Source organism: Zootermopsis nevadensis, unplaced genomic scaffold, assembly GCF_977971745.1.
Source record: "Zootermopsis nevadensis isolate Lab colony 2312 unplaced genomic scaffold, Znev_1.0 Znev_ptg000011l, whole genome shotgun sequence".
Taxonomy (NCBI): Eukaryota; Metazoa; Arthropoda; class Insecta; order Blattodea; family Termopsidae; genus Zootermopsis; species Zootermopsis nevadensis.
Genome location: NW_028259143.1, coordinates 15,235,951 through 15,249,594, shown reverse-complemented (window position 1 = coordinate 15,249,594; position 13,644 = coordinate 15,235,951). Strand labels below are relative to the sequence as shown.

General features: G+C 41.8%; 1 protein-coding gene across 4 annotated transcripts in view; it reads right to left on the bottom strand.

Annotated features, from left to right (window-relative positions):
• LOC110828943 (protein FAM13A) overlaps positions 1 to 13,644 on the bottom strand; it is a 132,575-nt gene that overhangs the window by 4,296 nt on the left and 114,635 nt on the right. For all 4 annotated transcript variants that reach the window (XM_087347442.1, XM_087347440.1, XM_087347439.1 and 1 more), the window contains exons 8-15: positions 11,980 to 12,246; positions 11,283 to 11,429; positions 10,632 to 10,766; positions 7,956 to 8,152; positions 5,113 to 5,252; positions 3,771 to 3,922; positions 2,444 to 2,659; positions 254 to 459 (exon numbers count right to left, since the gene is read on the bottom strand). In XM_087347442.1, the coding sequence (XP_087203568.1) occupies positions 254 to 459; positions 2,444 to 2,659; positions 3,771 to 3,922; positions 5,113 to 5,252; positions 7,956 to 8,152; positions 10,632 to 10,766; positions 11,283 to 11,429; positions 11,980 to 12,246 (1,460 nt within the window). The remainder of the gene's footprint in view (positions 1 to 253; positions 460 to 2,443; positions 2,660 to 3,770; positions 3,923 to 5,112; positions 5,253 to 7,955; positions 8,153 to 10,631; positions 10,767 to 11,282; positions 11,430 to 11,979; positions 12,247 to 13,644) is intronic.

Genomic DNA, 13,644 nt, shown 5'->3' with positions numbered 1-13,644 from the left:
TGTTTGAGGTAGCAAAATGAAGTGCCCCCAGTCATTGTTCAGAGTCCACATTAAACAGTGGGCCTCCTTTCCATAAACACCCTATCACTGGGGGGGCAACAGAATCGAACCTCCTGGTGCCCCCACCTCTCAGAAATGAATTCTAGAGTTACATAGGGTCTGTATCTGATACGAGGGTTCACAACAGACGATCTCTAAGAGCATTAGGCAAGGAACCAATGAGCCGCTTCTTATCTATGTCATAAATACTTACAGTGGCAAGGAGTGCAGATTTTCCCAGAGAGAATCTGATGATTCGGATGTTTGATGAAATTCTGTTGGCACGTCAGCATTATCAGCAACGGCCAATGCTTCTGGTGTTTCTTCTTGTACTGAGAGGGATGGTGGAGAGCTAGTAAAATCCATTGTCTCATGTTCCAAAATGGTCGCCAGCTCTGACAAACTGTCTTTCAGCTTTGACTGAAAAGAAACATTAGTGCTACTAGTGGAACTGAGACTAATCTGTAAATTATAGACATCTGCCTACCCTTATAATGCAATTAAAATATTAACTAATCCCAATACCAGGGATACTAGGAACGACCCGTTCTTCAAGTGCCTAAGCGCTGCGGGTCCCAACTTTTCGTTGGCTTTCATGTATAGACATTTTGGTAAGACTCCCTGGACGAGGGATCGGCCCGACGCAAGGCCTCTACCTGTGCACAGGACAGCACAAAACAGAAAAACGCGAACAAACATCCATGGCTTGAGTGGGATTCGAACCCACGGTTAAAATATTCTCATATTTGTATAGCCACATGTAACTTACAACCAACCAAGTATGAGGAAAGTCCCATCCGCCAAATACCGCACATTCACTAACCCTACATGCGTGTTTCCCATAACTCACTGTGCACAGCGTATAAATGTACATAAGTCACATCACAAGCTGGTTCCAAACATCACATTTAGAATAACTGGCCTTCCGTCACACATAAATGCTGATTGTCACTGTTCTTTGAAAGAGTGAAAAATCCACACAGTCTTCAATTTCACTGTTTGATGGGCCATAAATCCACACAAACTACTCAAAGCTTTGTATACACATCTAAACACTTCAATTTCAATGCCATAATTAAGACTTAAACACTTTTAACTTACACAGCATCAACCAAAATAAAAATAAATTCCATTCACTACACAGATGAGACGGTACACAATGAAACAAGGAAATTTCCCGAAATGTCACTGTCATGACCTGTATTAAAACACAGAGTTATGAGCCAACTGCACGCTTTCTCGTAACATCAGTCGCTTCAGGTCCAACCACCAGTCTCAGCACACGTAAACACAAGCATTACGAGAAAAGAAATGTCCTCCTCGCATGACGTGAGGCCACCAAATCTGGAACTATCCCCAGTGCCATTTCTTCTTCTTCTATGGCTCTCCGGTCCGTATGCGGTTCATGGCCTCCTCAATTCTCCTCTTCCATTCGGTCCTCTGTCAGGTCCGTCTGTCTGAGGCTTTGATCGAGGTTTCGAAACATCTTCCTTTTTACGGCACAAGGTTGTTAGCCTTGCGACCAACCCCCAACCTGGAGGACCAGGGTACCTGTCTTAGTCTGACCTCTCCCCCTCGACCAATCTGGCTAGGGAGGCCCTACCAGTAGCTCTTGGGGTCACTGAGGTACTCAAGCCTCACCACCATGACAAGGTGCAGGTACCATTAAGTGAGGCAGTGCCATTTTGCCATGCAGACAACATGAACTTACTGCTCCTAGTACATTATTTGAAGTGAAGTTATTGGCAACACGTCAATCATCCGAGCAAATGATGGGGTTTCTTCATTGGCTAAAATCTTAAGGGAGTAAGACAGGGTGCAAAGAGTCTATGTGGGTGAACTATGGTTTTTTCTTGAGTGAGTCTGACAAAGAATCAATACTATTCTGATGATAGCAGAAATCAGTGCATACACTGTCTCTTTCTTTCGGTCTCTTCCTCGGACTTCGTTGGCTGTCACACGCACAGATGTGGTGTGGCATTCGACGGTTAATGTCAACTTCAGTTTCCGTGTCTTCTGTGCTCCGTAGTAGTGATTTTGGATCCGCTTCTTGTGGCTTGGTTTATGCAACTACCCGGCAAAGCTGGCGTTCACACACCACAAAACAATATTTGTGGCACTATTCACTCCATATTCACACGTGCATGCAGATAATACTGCATGAACAATGTAAACACTTTATTTCAGATGGTAGTATAGCGGGTTACACTAACCCCACACCCACCTCTTAACACGACATAAATTATGCAAACGATGCATTCTGGAATGTTGACATTTGTCAGTACAATGACAATGAATCACCTAAAGATGAAAGTCATCATTTACACTGTAAATCTTTATGGAATTGTTAGACAAATGGAACACTCTTCTTAAACTAGTGTAAAATAATGAGACATTTACTTACCGGTCCTGAACGGATTACAAGGCGCTTCAGTGCTCTGTATCTGTCATACAAGGGTCGCACCAGATCCCTGTCTCCTCTTGTGACGGGACGACCAAAAATGCCTTCCAGATACAGCAGAGCTTTCTGGACTGCAACTTTCTCATCTAAAAGCTGTTCCCTGGTAAGCTCTTCTAATCTTTCAAACCTCCCAGCCAGTAATCGCTTCTCTGACAAATGCTGTATTAAATATAACATGAAAAGATTAACATAAAATTCAACATTTATACAGCACTTTTCTAAAGTACTGTATTTACAGAAACTTTTCTTGAATACTTTTGTGTACAAATGCTGAATACACATTACGTTCAGGGATTCAATTTGGGTAACACAAAGTGCTGGAAGTAGGAACATACAAGATCAGCTGTACATCTGGCAAAATTCATGGTGTGAGCCGTGTCGGGCCACCGAGTTAAGTAAGACGCCTGACCTCGGACTTTTCCATTTTCCTGTAGCAGGAAGTAAGAAGTAGCACACTGTCAACTGTCAATCCCTCCTTGCACCACACCATTTCCTCCCTCATAAGGTTTCCATTGCTGTTATCTTCTTCTATGGCTCTCCAGTCCGTATTCGGTCCACGGCCTCCTCAATTCTCCTCTTCCATTCGGTCCTTCTGTTAGGTCCGTCTGTCCGAGGTTGAGGTTTCGAAACATCTTCCTTTTTACGGTGCAAAGTTGTTAGCCTTGCGACCAACCCCAACCTGGAGGACCAGGGTACCTGTCTTGGTCTGACCTCTCCCCCTCGACCAATCTGGCTAGGGAGGCCCTACCAGTAGCTATGCTACCGCCAGCATAGCTCCATTGCTGTTATGGTTAACCATAATTATTTTGTCCATATCAGTTTACTAGGTGTCATTAAGGCTCATTAAGCTCGGTTTATGCATCAGGACTGCAAAACAGAACTGGTCGTGGTGTTAACCTTTCAGTTCCATATCAGCTCATCATTAATTTTAAGGATCAATGCAAGGTTTGTAATTGTCTAAGAGTCTTACGTGTGGTTGCAATTTAATAAGTTTAATCTTTACAATCCTGGAGCATCCACTTGTGTTTTCAGCATAAGTCGACCAAACCATTTTTCCATGACACTGAAGCATGCCGTTTCTTTTTTCCTGCTGCTGAATAATGAAATAAACCGGAGGTCACGCAACAGATTGTTTGGTTTTCAAAGTACATGGCTGTGACTTCAACATCATTACTTGGTCACATCCTGCCAATAATTATAACGGATATGTGGAAATATTTCAATTGATTTAATAACATTAATACTGCAGCCACATTAAAGATATTTTCACCTTTTCAACTTCCTGCAACTTCTCTTCCATACTGGGCGTCTTGTCACTGTTGCTGTTTACGCCACCATTTACGGCAGCGCTGCCTTCAATCACTAATTCAAGCGGCTTGGTTGAACTTTCCACTATCACACAATGTGGATCTTCTTTAAGATCTGAGAAAGACAAAATTTAAATGCAGCTGTCAAAATCTAAAGACTTACAACACACATAGATTAATTCCAAATTTTCATGAGACACAGCACATTACAAGACACAAAAAACCAAGTACCATGTCTCTCATATACAGAGTCAGAAGTATTGTGACGTCTTGCGTTTGGCATTTTTGTACTCGTTTATAGACATTGTTGTGTCTGGCATTGTTATGTCTGTTTATAGACATTGTTCTATTTGTATAAAAGCCGATTGTGTTGAGAGAGTGTGGAAAGAACAGAGCTGTGAATCGGGCGTAACAGAAGTGTGTGGTGGAGTCGAGTGAGTGGAGCCAACGAGAGGTCTGGTGTGGCGCTGGGTAAGGACAGGTCGGCTGCGTGAGCGAGCACCGGGTACGTGGACCGTGGCGGCCGAGGAGCCAGCGTGTGTCCAGTGGGGTGCTACAGGCCGATGTGTAAGCGAAGAGTGTGAAGAGCGAGCTCGAGGGACCAGATAGACTCGAAGGACAGTGTGAGAGTATGTGTGTGTGTGTACAGGGAACAGACTCTCGAAGACTGTTGATGTGGCATAGAGAGTTGACTGTATGTGCAGACCTCTGTAACTGATTTAATTTGACGTGAATAAATCAGGGTTGACAATCAGGGTCGCAATACCGCCCCACATTACAGTATGTGTACAAACTTTGTGTGTGTGTTCCAGGATCAAAAATAAGAAAAATGTTCCTATGAGCATGGGGGTCGCAAATGTTTCATTTTCAAAATTTGGAATACCCAGGAAAATCTGGGTTGACAGCACTACAGACTAACATTTTAAATCAAGAGGAAAAGCATTAAAATAAGCCATGTTTGCGCATCTCTCATTTATAATCATCCTGCCAGTCAACTAATTAAAATAACTAAAAAAAAAAAGATTAAAATTACAAAATTTGGAACAAAAAGAAATTATTTTATTATCTTATTAACAAATGCAGTCTCAACACACATCTTACAGATCATGTCTTTAGAAATGTGTGTAGAGTGACATGGGAAACGCTCCCACTTAACAAAATTTGACTGAATCTGAAAAACTACTTAATTACACACACGCACGCCCTGATGTACTCATTATATTGGCCCTCCCTCTGGTCAGAAAGTTCTGAGGAAGATTTATTCAACAAATAAAAGCCTGCTTTAAAACAAATCACCGCACTTACACTTGACTTCCTTGCGCAACTTGTTCAGGTCTGCATACATCTTTTCAATGCCCTTATTTCCCATTTTATCGGCATGAGAAGGTCGATAACCATATTCTCGTTCAAACTGTTCTTCATAATGCTTAAGCTTCTTCTTTAAACTGCAAATAATGGTTAAAATAACAGCGTTATAAAGCAGTTCGTTTTAAAGTAATTAACTGTAATTATTCCCGTAAAATAATATCAACTCTTTAAATACAAAACAGTAGATAGTATTTGCCTTATGGTATACAGTATTTAAAGAGCCACATACATCACACAAGATAATTAAATTTCCTATTTAAGTGTTTCTGTGCCTCCTGTAAAAGTGACCAAATTTGTTAACACTGTTATTGGTTGAGCCGCCGTAGTATACCAGTCCAGAACCCCTGTAACTGTTTGACTTGAAATTTGAACTGGCCAGAAGATCAGTGGTAAAGGGGACCCCCCCCCCCCCCCCCCCCCCCCCCGCTAGCAAGCCATATGTGGTGGTTCCCTCGCCAGCAAGGGATCTGGTATGCAGGTCAAAACACATGGCATTACTCGAGTGGACATAGTCGACAGCGGGCTTTCAGCCAGTAAACCAAACTTTTGTACCAGTTAGGGAAATAGTGTATAAGATTTTCTTTAATTTCAAAAGTAAAATTATTCGGTTTCTTAAATTTGTTGTTCCTGTATTTATTGATATACATAAAAATTACCACGTCAACCCTGAGGTGATCCTTGTTCCCCACTGACTCTAGTTCGGGATATAACTTTCTGCAAGAACAGAGAAGGTAGAAGTAGTGAGGAAGGATAGTTATAGTAGCGAGTGGACGTTTTACCAGTGCCCTGTAATTCGTTAGACGGGGAGTGAGTAAGCGTGTCAGGTGTACAGGTGTTTGTGCAGCATGCTGACATGACGGCAGCCAGCAAGGCCTGCTGCAGTTCGTAATAATGCTTTCTACGGAAAGCAGAAATTTATTCACTACCGACGACTTTGTGTTTCGATATTCCGTCCCGTATTCAAAGATGAGTATAAGGCAATGTCCTACGTAAGCGATAACAAGTGAGCTGCATAAGCAGCATGGGGTGTCATATAAAGCGGGGAATCACTTGTTGTGTCCTACGTGAGAGATCGCAATAGAAGCACACGGCCTTCCTACGCATGCGCCTTCCGTGTACTGGCACGGTCAGGGCTTTCTTGCACATGCGCCTTACTGGCCAGCACAGCGACTCGCGCGAAAATACCAAAATATTTGATCTCGGACTTTGGCCACTTCCCTCTCCTGACCGCTTCGCTGGAACCTAGGACAGCGCCACACAAACAGCCAGTTTGATATTTCCGCTTTATCCTCGCAACTCGCACCGCTCGCATTTAATCGCTCACGTAGGACACCGGGTAACAGTACCTATTTTTTATGTCCCAAATATCATCTTTTATTCAACCCTGAGGTTCACTTCCGTCTTGGAGGAATCTAACGTAACTCCAGTCCGCACGTTAAACCCCATCTCTTTTATCTGAATGGGAGGTAGATGATCAATTATGTGGGACCGACGTGAAAATTCATGAGGCATAAATACCCCCTAGTGGATATCGGTACAGTGTACGTCGGCTGCAAGCTTAATTTTTGTAGCCCATAACTTTTTAACAAATAACGCCAGCGGAATGCAGTTTGCACTGCTTTGTTCTGAAAAGATAACTGTATGTGGACATATGGCAACACCGCCACATTCCATTGAGTTCTACCTGGGAATCTAAAAATAATATCCTGACCTTCTCATGCTCATCATGGATGTCTCTTCGTCTAGTCGCGTACTTACAGAAGCAGAAAGACGTGCACTTCTAGAAGTTTTGGATAAAAATGACTGTGAGTATAGTTCGGACACCGACAGTGCAATAATAGACATTAATTATACACAGTTGGTGACAACTGGAGATAGTGATAATGAGAGTGACAATGTTGGTGGCGGTGAAATACACAAAGCTCAACTTCTGACCCACATCCTTACACTGCTCACACACAGGGCGTTCATCTTATAAGGTAAGATAATAAAACCATCTTTTAAGAGGATTTCAGTGAAAATTTTTTAATTATATCTCATATAGTTCCAAAGTTATGATAAATAGAACATTTTAGAGCAAAATTTAAAGGGACACTAAGAATGTATTACCCCAAGCTCGGACTTTAAATCTCCGCGGCAAAGGGTTAAGTGTGCTGATTGTGTAAAGGCTCTTCTCTGCTCACAAGACGAGAACACTCCTACTCATAGCATGCGATCCGTTTAGACATCTGAGCAGAAATGGAAATCATTCTGCCGAGCCCGAAGACCCTTAGTCACTCAGTGCCGACTGTGGGGCTTAACTGGGTTAATACAAGAAATCTTGTCAAAAGCTTTCTGAAGAGGTACAAGAACTCGGGAAAGATCATGAATTTCTAAAATCTTCTATATCCAAGATTAGTGCCACTGTACCTATTTCGTTGGTACAGACATCCAATTCAGCACATTGCAGGTCACTGACTTCAGCTGCCGTTACCAACATTCCAACACACAGAGCTATGTCAACTGTTGCAACTTCTGTTAAGTTAGGAGTTAATCCTACAGGGACATTTGTCAGCTGGTCTGCAACGTAAGAAATTCCAGGTCTGTGGACTCCGATGGTTTCATAACAGTAACCCATAAAATGAAGTCCAACCAAGTTACCCCAGCAGCCATCACCGTAAAGCAGCATCGGCAAACCACGACAGGAGTTTCAACTACAGCAGATTTGGCTGTCACTCGTCTAGATAAATAAATTCTCAGAAAACCATGTGTACAGTAATAACAATTATATTTCCATATACCTATTGATTTGCTTCGAGAGTGTCTTGAGTCTGCTCTCACTGTCCAATTGGCCAGACACTCCAGACTTTCTTGGGACTGAAACATTATGCTCATTTGGTGGTGAAGGCGGTACGCTGGGATCCAAGTAAACCCGTCTGGTAAGAATCATGGAGTTTCGTGGGGAAAGCATTACTTGACTGCTTGCCGGTTCTTCTTCCTGTAAACACGATATAAAAAGAAACTACTCAACACAAATAAAATATACCCTCACTTAATAGTACCTTGTCGTGGTGGTGGGGCTTGACCCCAAGAGCTACTGGTAGGGCCTCCCTAGCTAGATTGGTCGAGGGGGAGAGGTCAGACTAAGATAGGTACCCTGGTCCTCCAGGTTGGGGGTTGGTCGCAAGACTAACAACATTGCGCCGTAAAAAGGAAGATGTTTCGAAACCTCAATCGAAGCCTCGGACAGACGGACCTAACAGAGGACCGAATGGAAGAGGAGAATTGAGGAGGCCATGGACCGAATACGGACCGGAGAGCCATAGAAGAAGAAGAAATAAAACATACTATACATTGTTTCAAGAAAAATTACACTGAAAATCTGTCACATATTTAACCTGCTCCAAGCCAGTAATAAGATACCTAATTGGGGGGGGGGAGCCTTTCTTCTTCTAAATAAAATATAAGAAGGCTGGTAAAACAATACCGACATACTACCATCCAAGAGCAGAATGTTGCAACAAACAGTAAAAACACATTGGTTTTGTTTGCCGTTAATGAATGCAATGTCAGGTTTGTAAGATTTGAGGTTTTCACAGAGGTGAGTATGAAGATTTCTGTCTTCTGGGTTGTTGCGCTGTGTAGTCTGGTCAATGTTTACCAACATTTCAGAGGTCATACTGGCTTCATCATCAGGGCGATGAATATGGTGACGGAGGCAGTATGACCTCTGAAACGGTTAACATCGACCAGACTACACAGCGCAACAACCCAGAAGACAGAAATCTTCAATGTCAGGTTTATTATACGTCAAAATATCTGCTTCACAGGAGAAATACACTTCTTGTAATGGCCCATGTTTCCGCTGCACAATCCTGCTGGCTGCCAAAGTCTCATCAGTTTCGCTAGCGTGTGATCTCAGCTTAAGAGTGTGTTTTCAATAAAACTGCTACCCACGAGTCTGTTTCGTCTTTTTATGTTCCGTCTGTTAAGTCGTGCTGAAGTATATTCATACAGGCAACTAATATTTAATACAGAGAAAAATATTCCCGCAACAGGCAGCAACATTACTAACACATGTACAGTTCAGTGCAGTGAAAGAAAGGTTATTGTTTACGTAAATTCTAATTTTGTGGGATACAGAATATTCTAAATAAGGGAAGGTTCATACTGTTTGTGTTCGTCATATTTTACAGTTATCTGAACATTGGTTTTGAAGTGCACTAAAATTGGCCCCTTCTCCCCCATATGACATTTTGATGGGAAAGGAGAAAATTGCATGGGAATCCTTCAAGTCCGTTGTTAGGAATTTTTTGGAAACAACAGGGCGCCAAACTATAGGGAATTAGCAGACAAATTGTTGAAAGCAAACAGTAAAATGGGGTGCAATGTGTCTCTTAAAATGCATTTCCTCCACTCTCACTTGGCTTTTTTTCCCTCATAATCTTGGATCGGTTAGTGATGAACGTGGCGAACGATTTCACCAAGATATTTCTACTCTTAAAAGGTGTTATCTGGGGAAACGAAGCGCATCAATGATAGCTGATTACTGCTGGTCGGTGGTAAGAGATGCCCCTGAGTTAAAATACAGAAAAAAGGCCAAACGACAATGTCTATAAGGTAGGTGAAAATTTTTAAACATTTGCATATCATACGGACAAATTTATTGGTGATATTTCACAAATTACAAAATATCTTCAAAACGCAAACTAAGCTTTTTTTATTGTCGAATTTAGCGGACGAAAACACATAAGAATTGATTAGTTTCATTTCCGATATATTTAACTCATTAAAATTTGTTGTCTAGTGTAACATGAATGTTATAACAAAATAAGTGAGTGCCCATTTTAATTTGTCATTCTTATTTAAGGTGGAAATGTAATCCTATCCTTCCTGATGCAGACGATACATGTTTTCTATTCAGGATATTCATTCGCTGCCGCTACTGAACACATTATCTGATAAGCATACCAGACGACTATATATAGAGACAGATGAATCCAATTTATATTCTCAGAAACAGTTTCCTTATATAAAATTATCATCATAATTTAATATCATTCATACACCAATAATTCCACTGGTTACTAAAATCTAAACCTAAAAGCATCAGAAAACGATCTTGACAATTTTCGGAAACTTGCCACCACCAACATTAGTCAAACGAATATGCTGTCGCTTCGATTCCATTTATAACTTAATCAAAATATTTATTTTCACGCGATAGAAAGTACTCATCCGATCCAGTTTTATAAATGTAGCCCGGAGCATCTTAATTCGTGAATATTAAGTGTCTAATTAATTTTGATTTCCATGTGAAGTGATGGACCACTAATGACTGAATTAAAAAATATATTAAAAACATCGGAGCGACTAAACTCGATTGTTTAAAAAAATTACATAATTTATTTCCCATATGATATTACATCTGTTGCCTGATGCTTTTTTACTTTCATCAAGAATTAATGTCTCCTTACAGGTTGTCTGTGAGCAAAACTCCAATTGCTGAAGCTCGTCAGTGGTTCATTGCAGTCCACTTGCTGATGGAGAGTTGCAAGATCCAAAGGTGGCGTACAAGGGCTCGGAGAAGGAGAAGGAGATCGACCACGTTCCTGAAAAATCACAGTTATTTCAACATCGTCTTACTACGAGACAGGAAAGAGCTATGAAACAGCCAAAGCCGACTAGCTGGCTGCTTGCCTCACGTTCACATGCCTAAGCAGAGGTGAACGATCATCCAACCAGATATAGGGTGACATGTGGTCAGCACGACGAACCCCCAGCCATTGCTAGTTTTCATGACCGGATTACGCTACTCATTGTAGCTCCCCAATTTCCTCACGATGCTGGGTTGGCACCGGTCCCATACACTGGTCGAAAGCTCGTGAGAAATTTCTTTCCCCGAGACTCGAACCAGCGCGCATTCTGTGTCACCGGTCCGAAGCATGACGCCTCAGACCGCCCAGCTATATCACGGGACAATGAATCACAAACATTTGATAAAAATTCATAGGGAGTATAATTAATTATTGAACAACTTACTCAGAGACTCAGGTTCAAATACCTGCCGGGTAAAATAATTCATCTCCCTGAACCAACGTCCAAACATATTTGTGTGTCACGCTTACCTGAGGGTGTAGCTGGAGAAATGAATGTGCAGAACTTGAATTAGCATCCTGGCTGGAATCGTCATCAGACGCGCCATTGCTACTGACTAAGATGGACGCATGAGGAATTCGAGTGGTGACAGTATTTTCTTCTTGGTCCTCATTTTCCTACAAGCAGATTAAAAAACATCTGTTGCCATAAAGCCTTCGAAAATATGAAATGTATACTTGCTAACGCAAAACATTTTAAAATTAATATTTAACATGGAGCTCGTGTAGCACCTCCAGATTAATTCCTCTGACAATAAATCGGCATGACCCTTCCTGGAACACGTAACAGCAGTCAGTAATATTTCACGCACAGTAGTGAATAGGAGCATCTGATTATTAATAATTTCAGACGCCATGAAACATACAGCTTAGAGATGGCAGTAACGTCTTGGATTGATTGACGTCATGTTCTGGGTTTATACGATGATACTTATAAAGCACTGAATGTTGGGGGCGATTACTGAATAATAATTGGAAAGGATTCTATTTATTTGCGGTTTGGTTACCAACACTGTCAGTACCTCAGACTATACAGTATAGCGTGAAATTATAAGATAATTATTGAAAAGCTGCTTAGAAAAGATACAGAATGTAGTGGCGCTGGCCTACTTTAAATTACGAACCCAGCAACACCTTGGAAGGACTTGTTTACATTCACATAACTCACCTTTGAGGACCCTCCTCCATCCATATCCTCAGGTGCAGTTTTGGCAGTTTTGTGAACGATCTTTCGTCTCCGAGCCATATTTCTCCGTCCTCGGGGCGTAACAGCTCGAGAAAATCTCTCAGAATTTCGTCTCTGTTCATGTTCATTGTCATCAAACATTTCGGCCACCGTTGCCGCTGTCGATTCATTATCAACGTTTGGTGCAGGTGTTTTTGGTGCGGAAACAGAAGCCGAGTTGCGCTCATGGAGAGGCAAACCACTGAATCGCTGAGAACACACATATATTCCAATGTGATAACACCGTCCGAGAACTTCAACTCTGCATCTCACCTCATTTTATAATGTGAAAGAATACAAGAGCTCTCAAATCCATTTCAATTGATAGAATCGCGTAGTACGTGGGCACCCCTACAGATACAGTTTCTAGATATCCAAAATCATGACTTAACTCCTAATTAGAATGATAAATTTTAGTAACAAAAACACTTCATGAATTTAGATATGAAAGGGTTTCAGCATTATACAACATAGTAACACGTAGGTATAACTCAGCGGTCCCCAACCTTTTTGTGCCTACGGGCACATTTGAGAGTTTATGAGATCGTGGCGGGCACCAACCAATTAACAAAGCCAAATTTTCTTTTCTCTGGACAAATAAGATATGGACGCCAAATAATACACAAGACAACACGACGTTTAATGATACAAGAAACTGTGCAATCAAAAATACATACTTTTATAAGTACAATTATTATTACTCAAGTGGGAAGTTAGTGTGATGTTTGGCGCTGGATTTCATTGGCCAGTTTTTCAAATTTGGGAGTGTAGGATGATGTTGCTGCTTGCAAACAATCGTCAAAATTGGCGTCAGTAAGTCGAGACCTGCACTTTGATTTCATAATGTTCTTGGTTGAACGGCCTTCATTATTCAGTATAACCTCTTTCCGTAACAACGCGGGCACCCAAGAAAAGGCTTGACAGGCACCATGGGGCCTGCGGGCACCGCGTTGGGGACCACTGGTCTAATGTATTTTACTGTGAGCCTGGACTCAGGAGACACCAACAGCGTTGAGATAGGTAGAGGTGTAAGACAGGGATGCTGCTTATCACCAATTCTTTTTAACCTGTACGGGGAATGGCTTGCCAAGGAAGCTCTGGAGGGAACAGGAGACTTCAAAATTGGAGGAAGAGTGATAAAGACTGTAAAGTATGCAGACGACTTAGTAGTATTGGCGAAGGAAGAGGAGGAATTACAGAACATGATGGACAAGTTAGTGGAAACAGGTAGAGAGTATGGAATGGAAATCAACAGATGGAGAATGTGGAGCATTTCAAGTACTTGGGAAGCATAGTCACGACGGACGCCCTATGCACCAAGGAAGTAAAAGCAAGGATAGCCATGGCCAAGGCAGCTTTCGTCAAGAAGAGGATCCTTCTCACTAGCAAGTTGGGCTTGGAGATGAAGAAGAAACTAGTGAAGTGTTACGTATGGAGCAGAGACTTGGACACTCAGGAAGAAGGAACAGAAATACCTGGAGAGTTTTGAAATGTGGTGTTGGAGAAGAATAGAAAAGATCAGGTGGACGGATCGAGTGACCAACGAAGAAGTATTGAGGAGAGTCGACGAGCAAAGAAACATTCTGCTGGCGATTACACGAAGGAAAG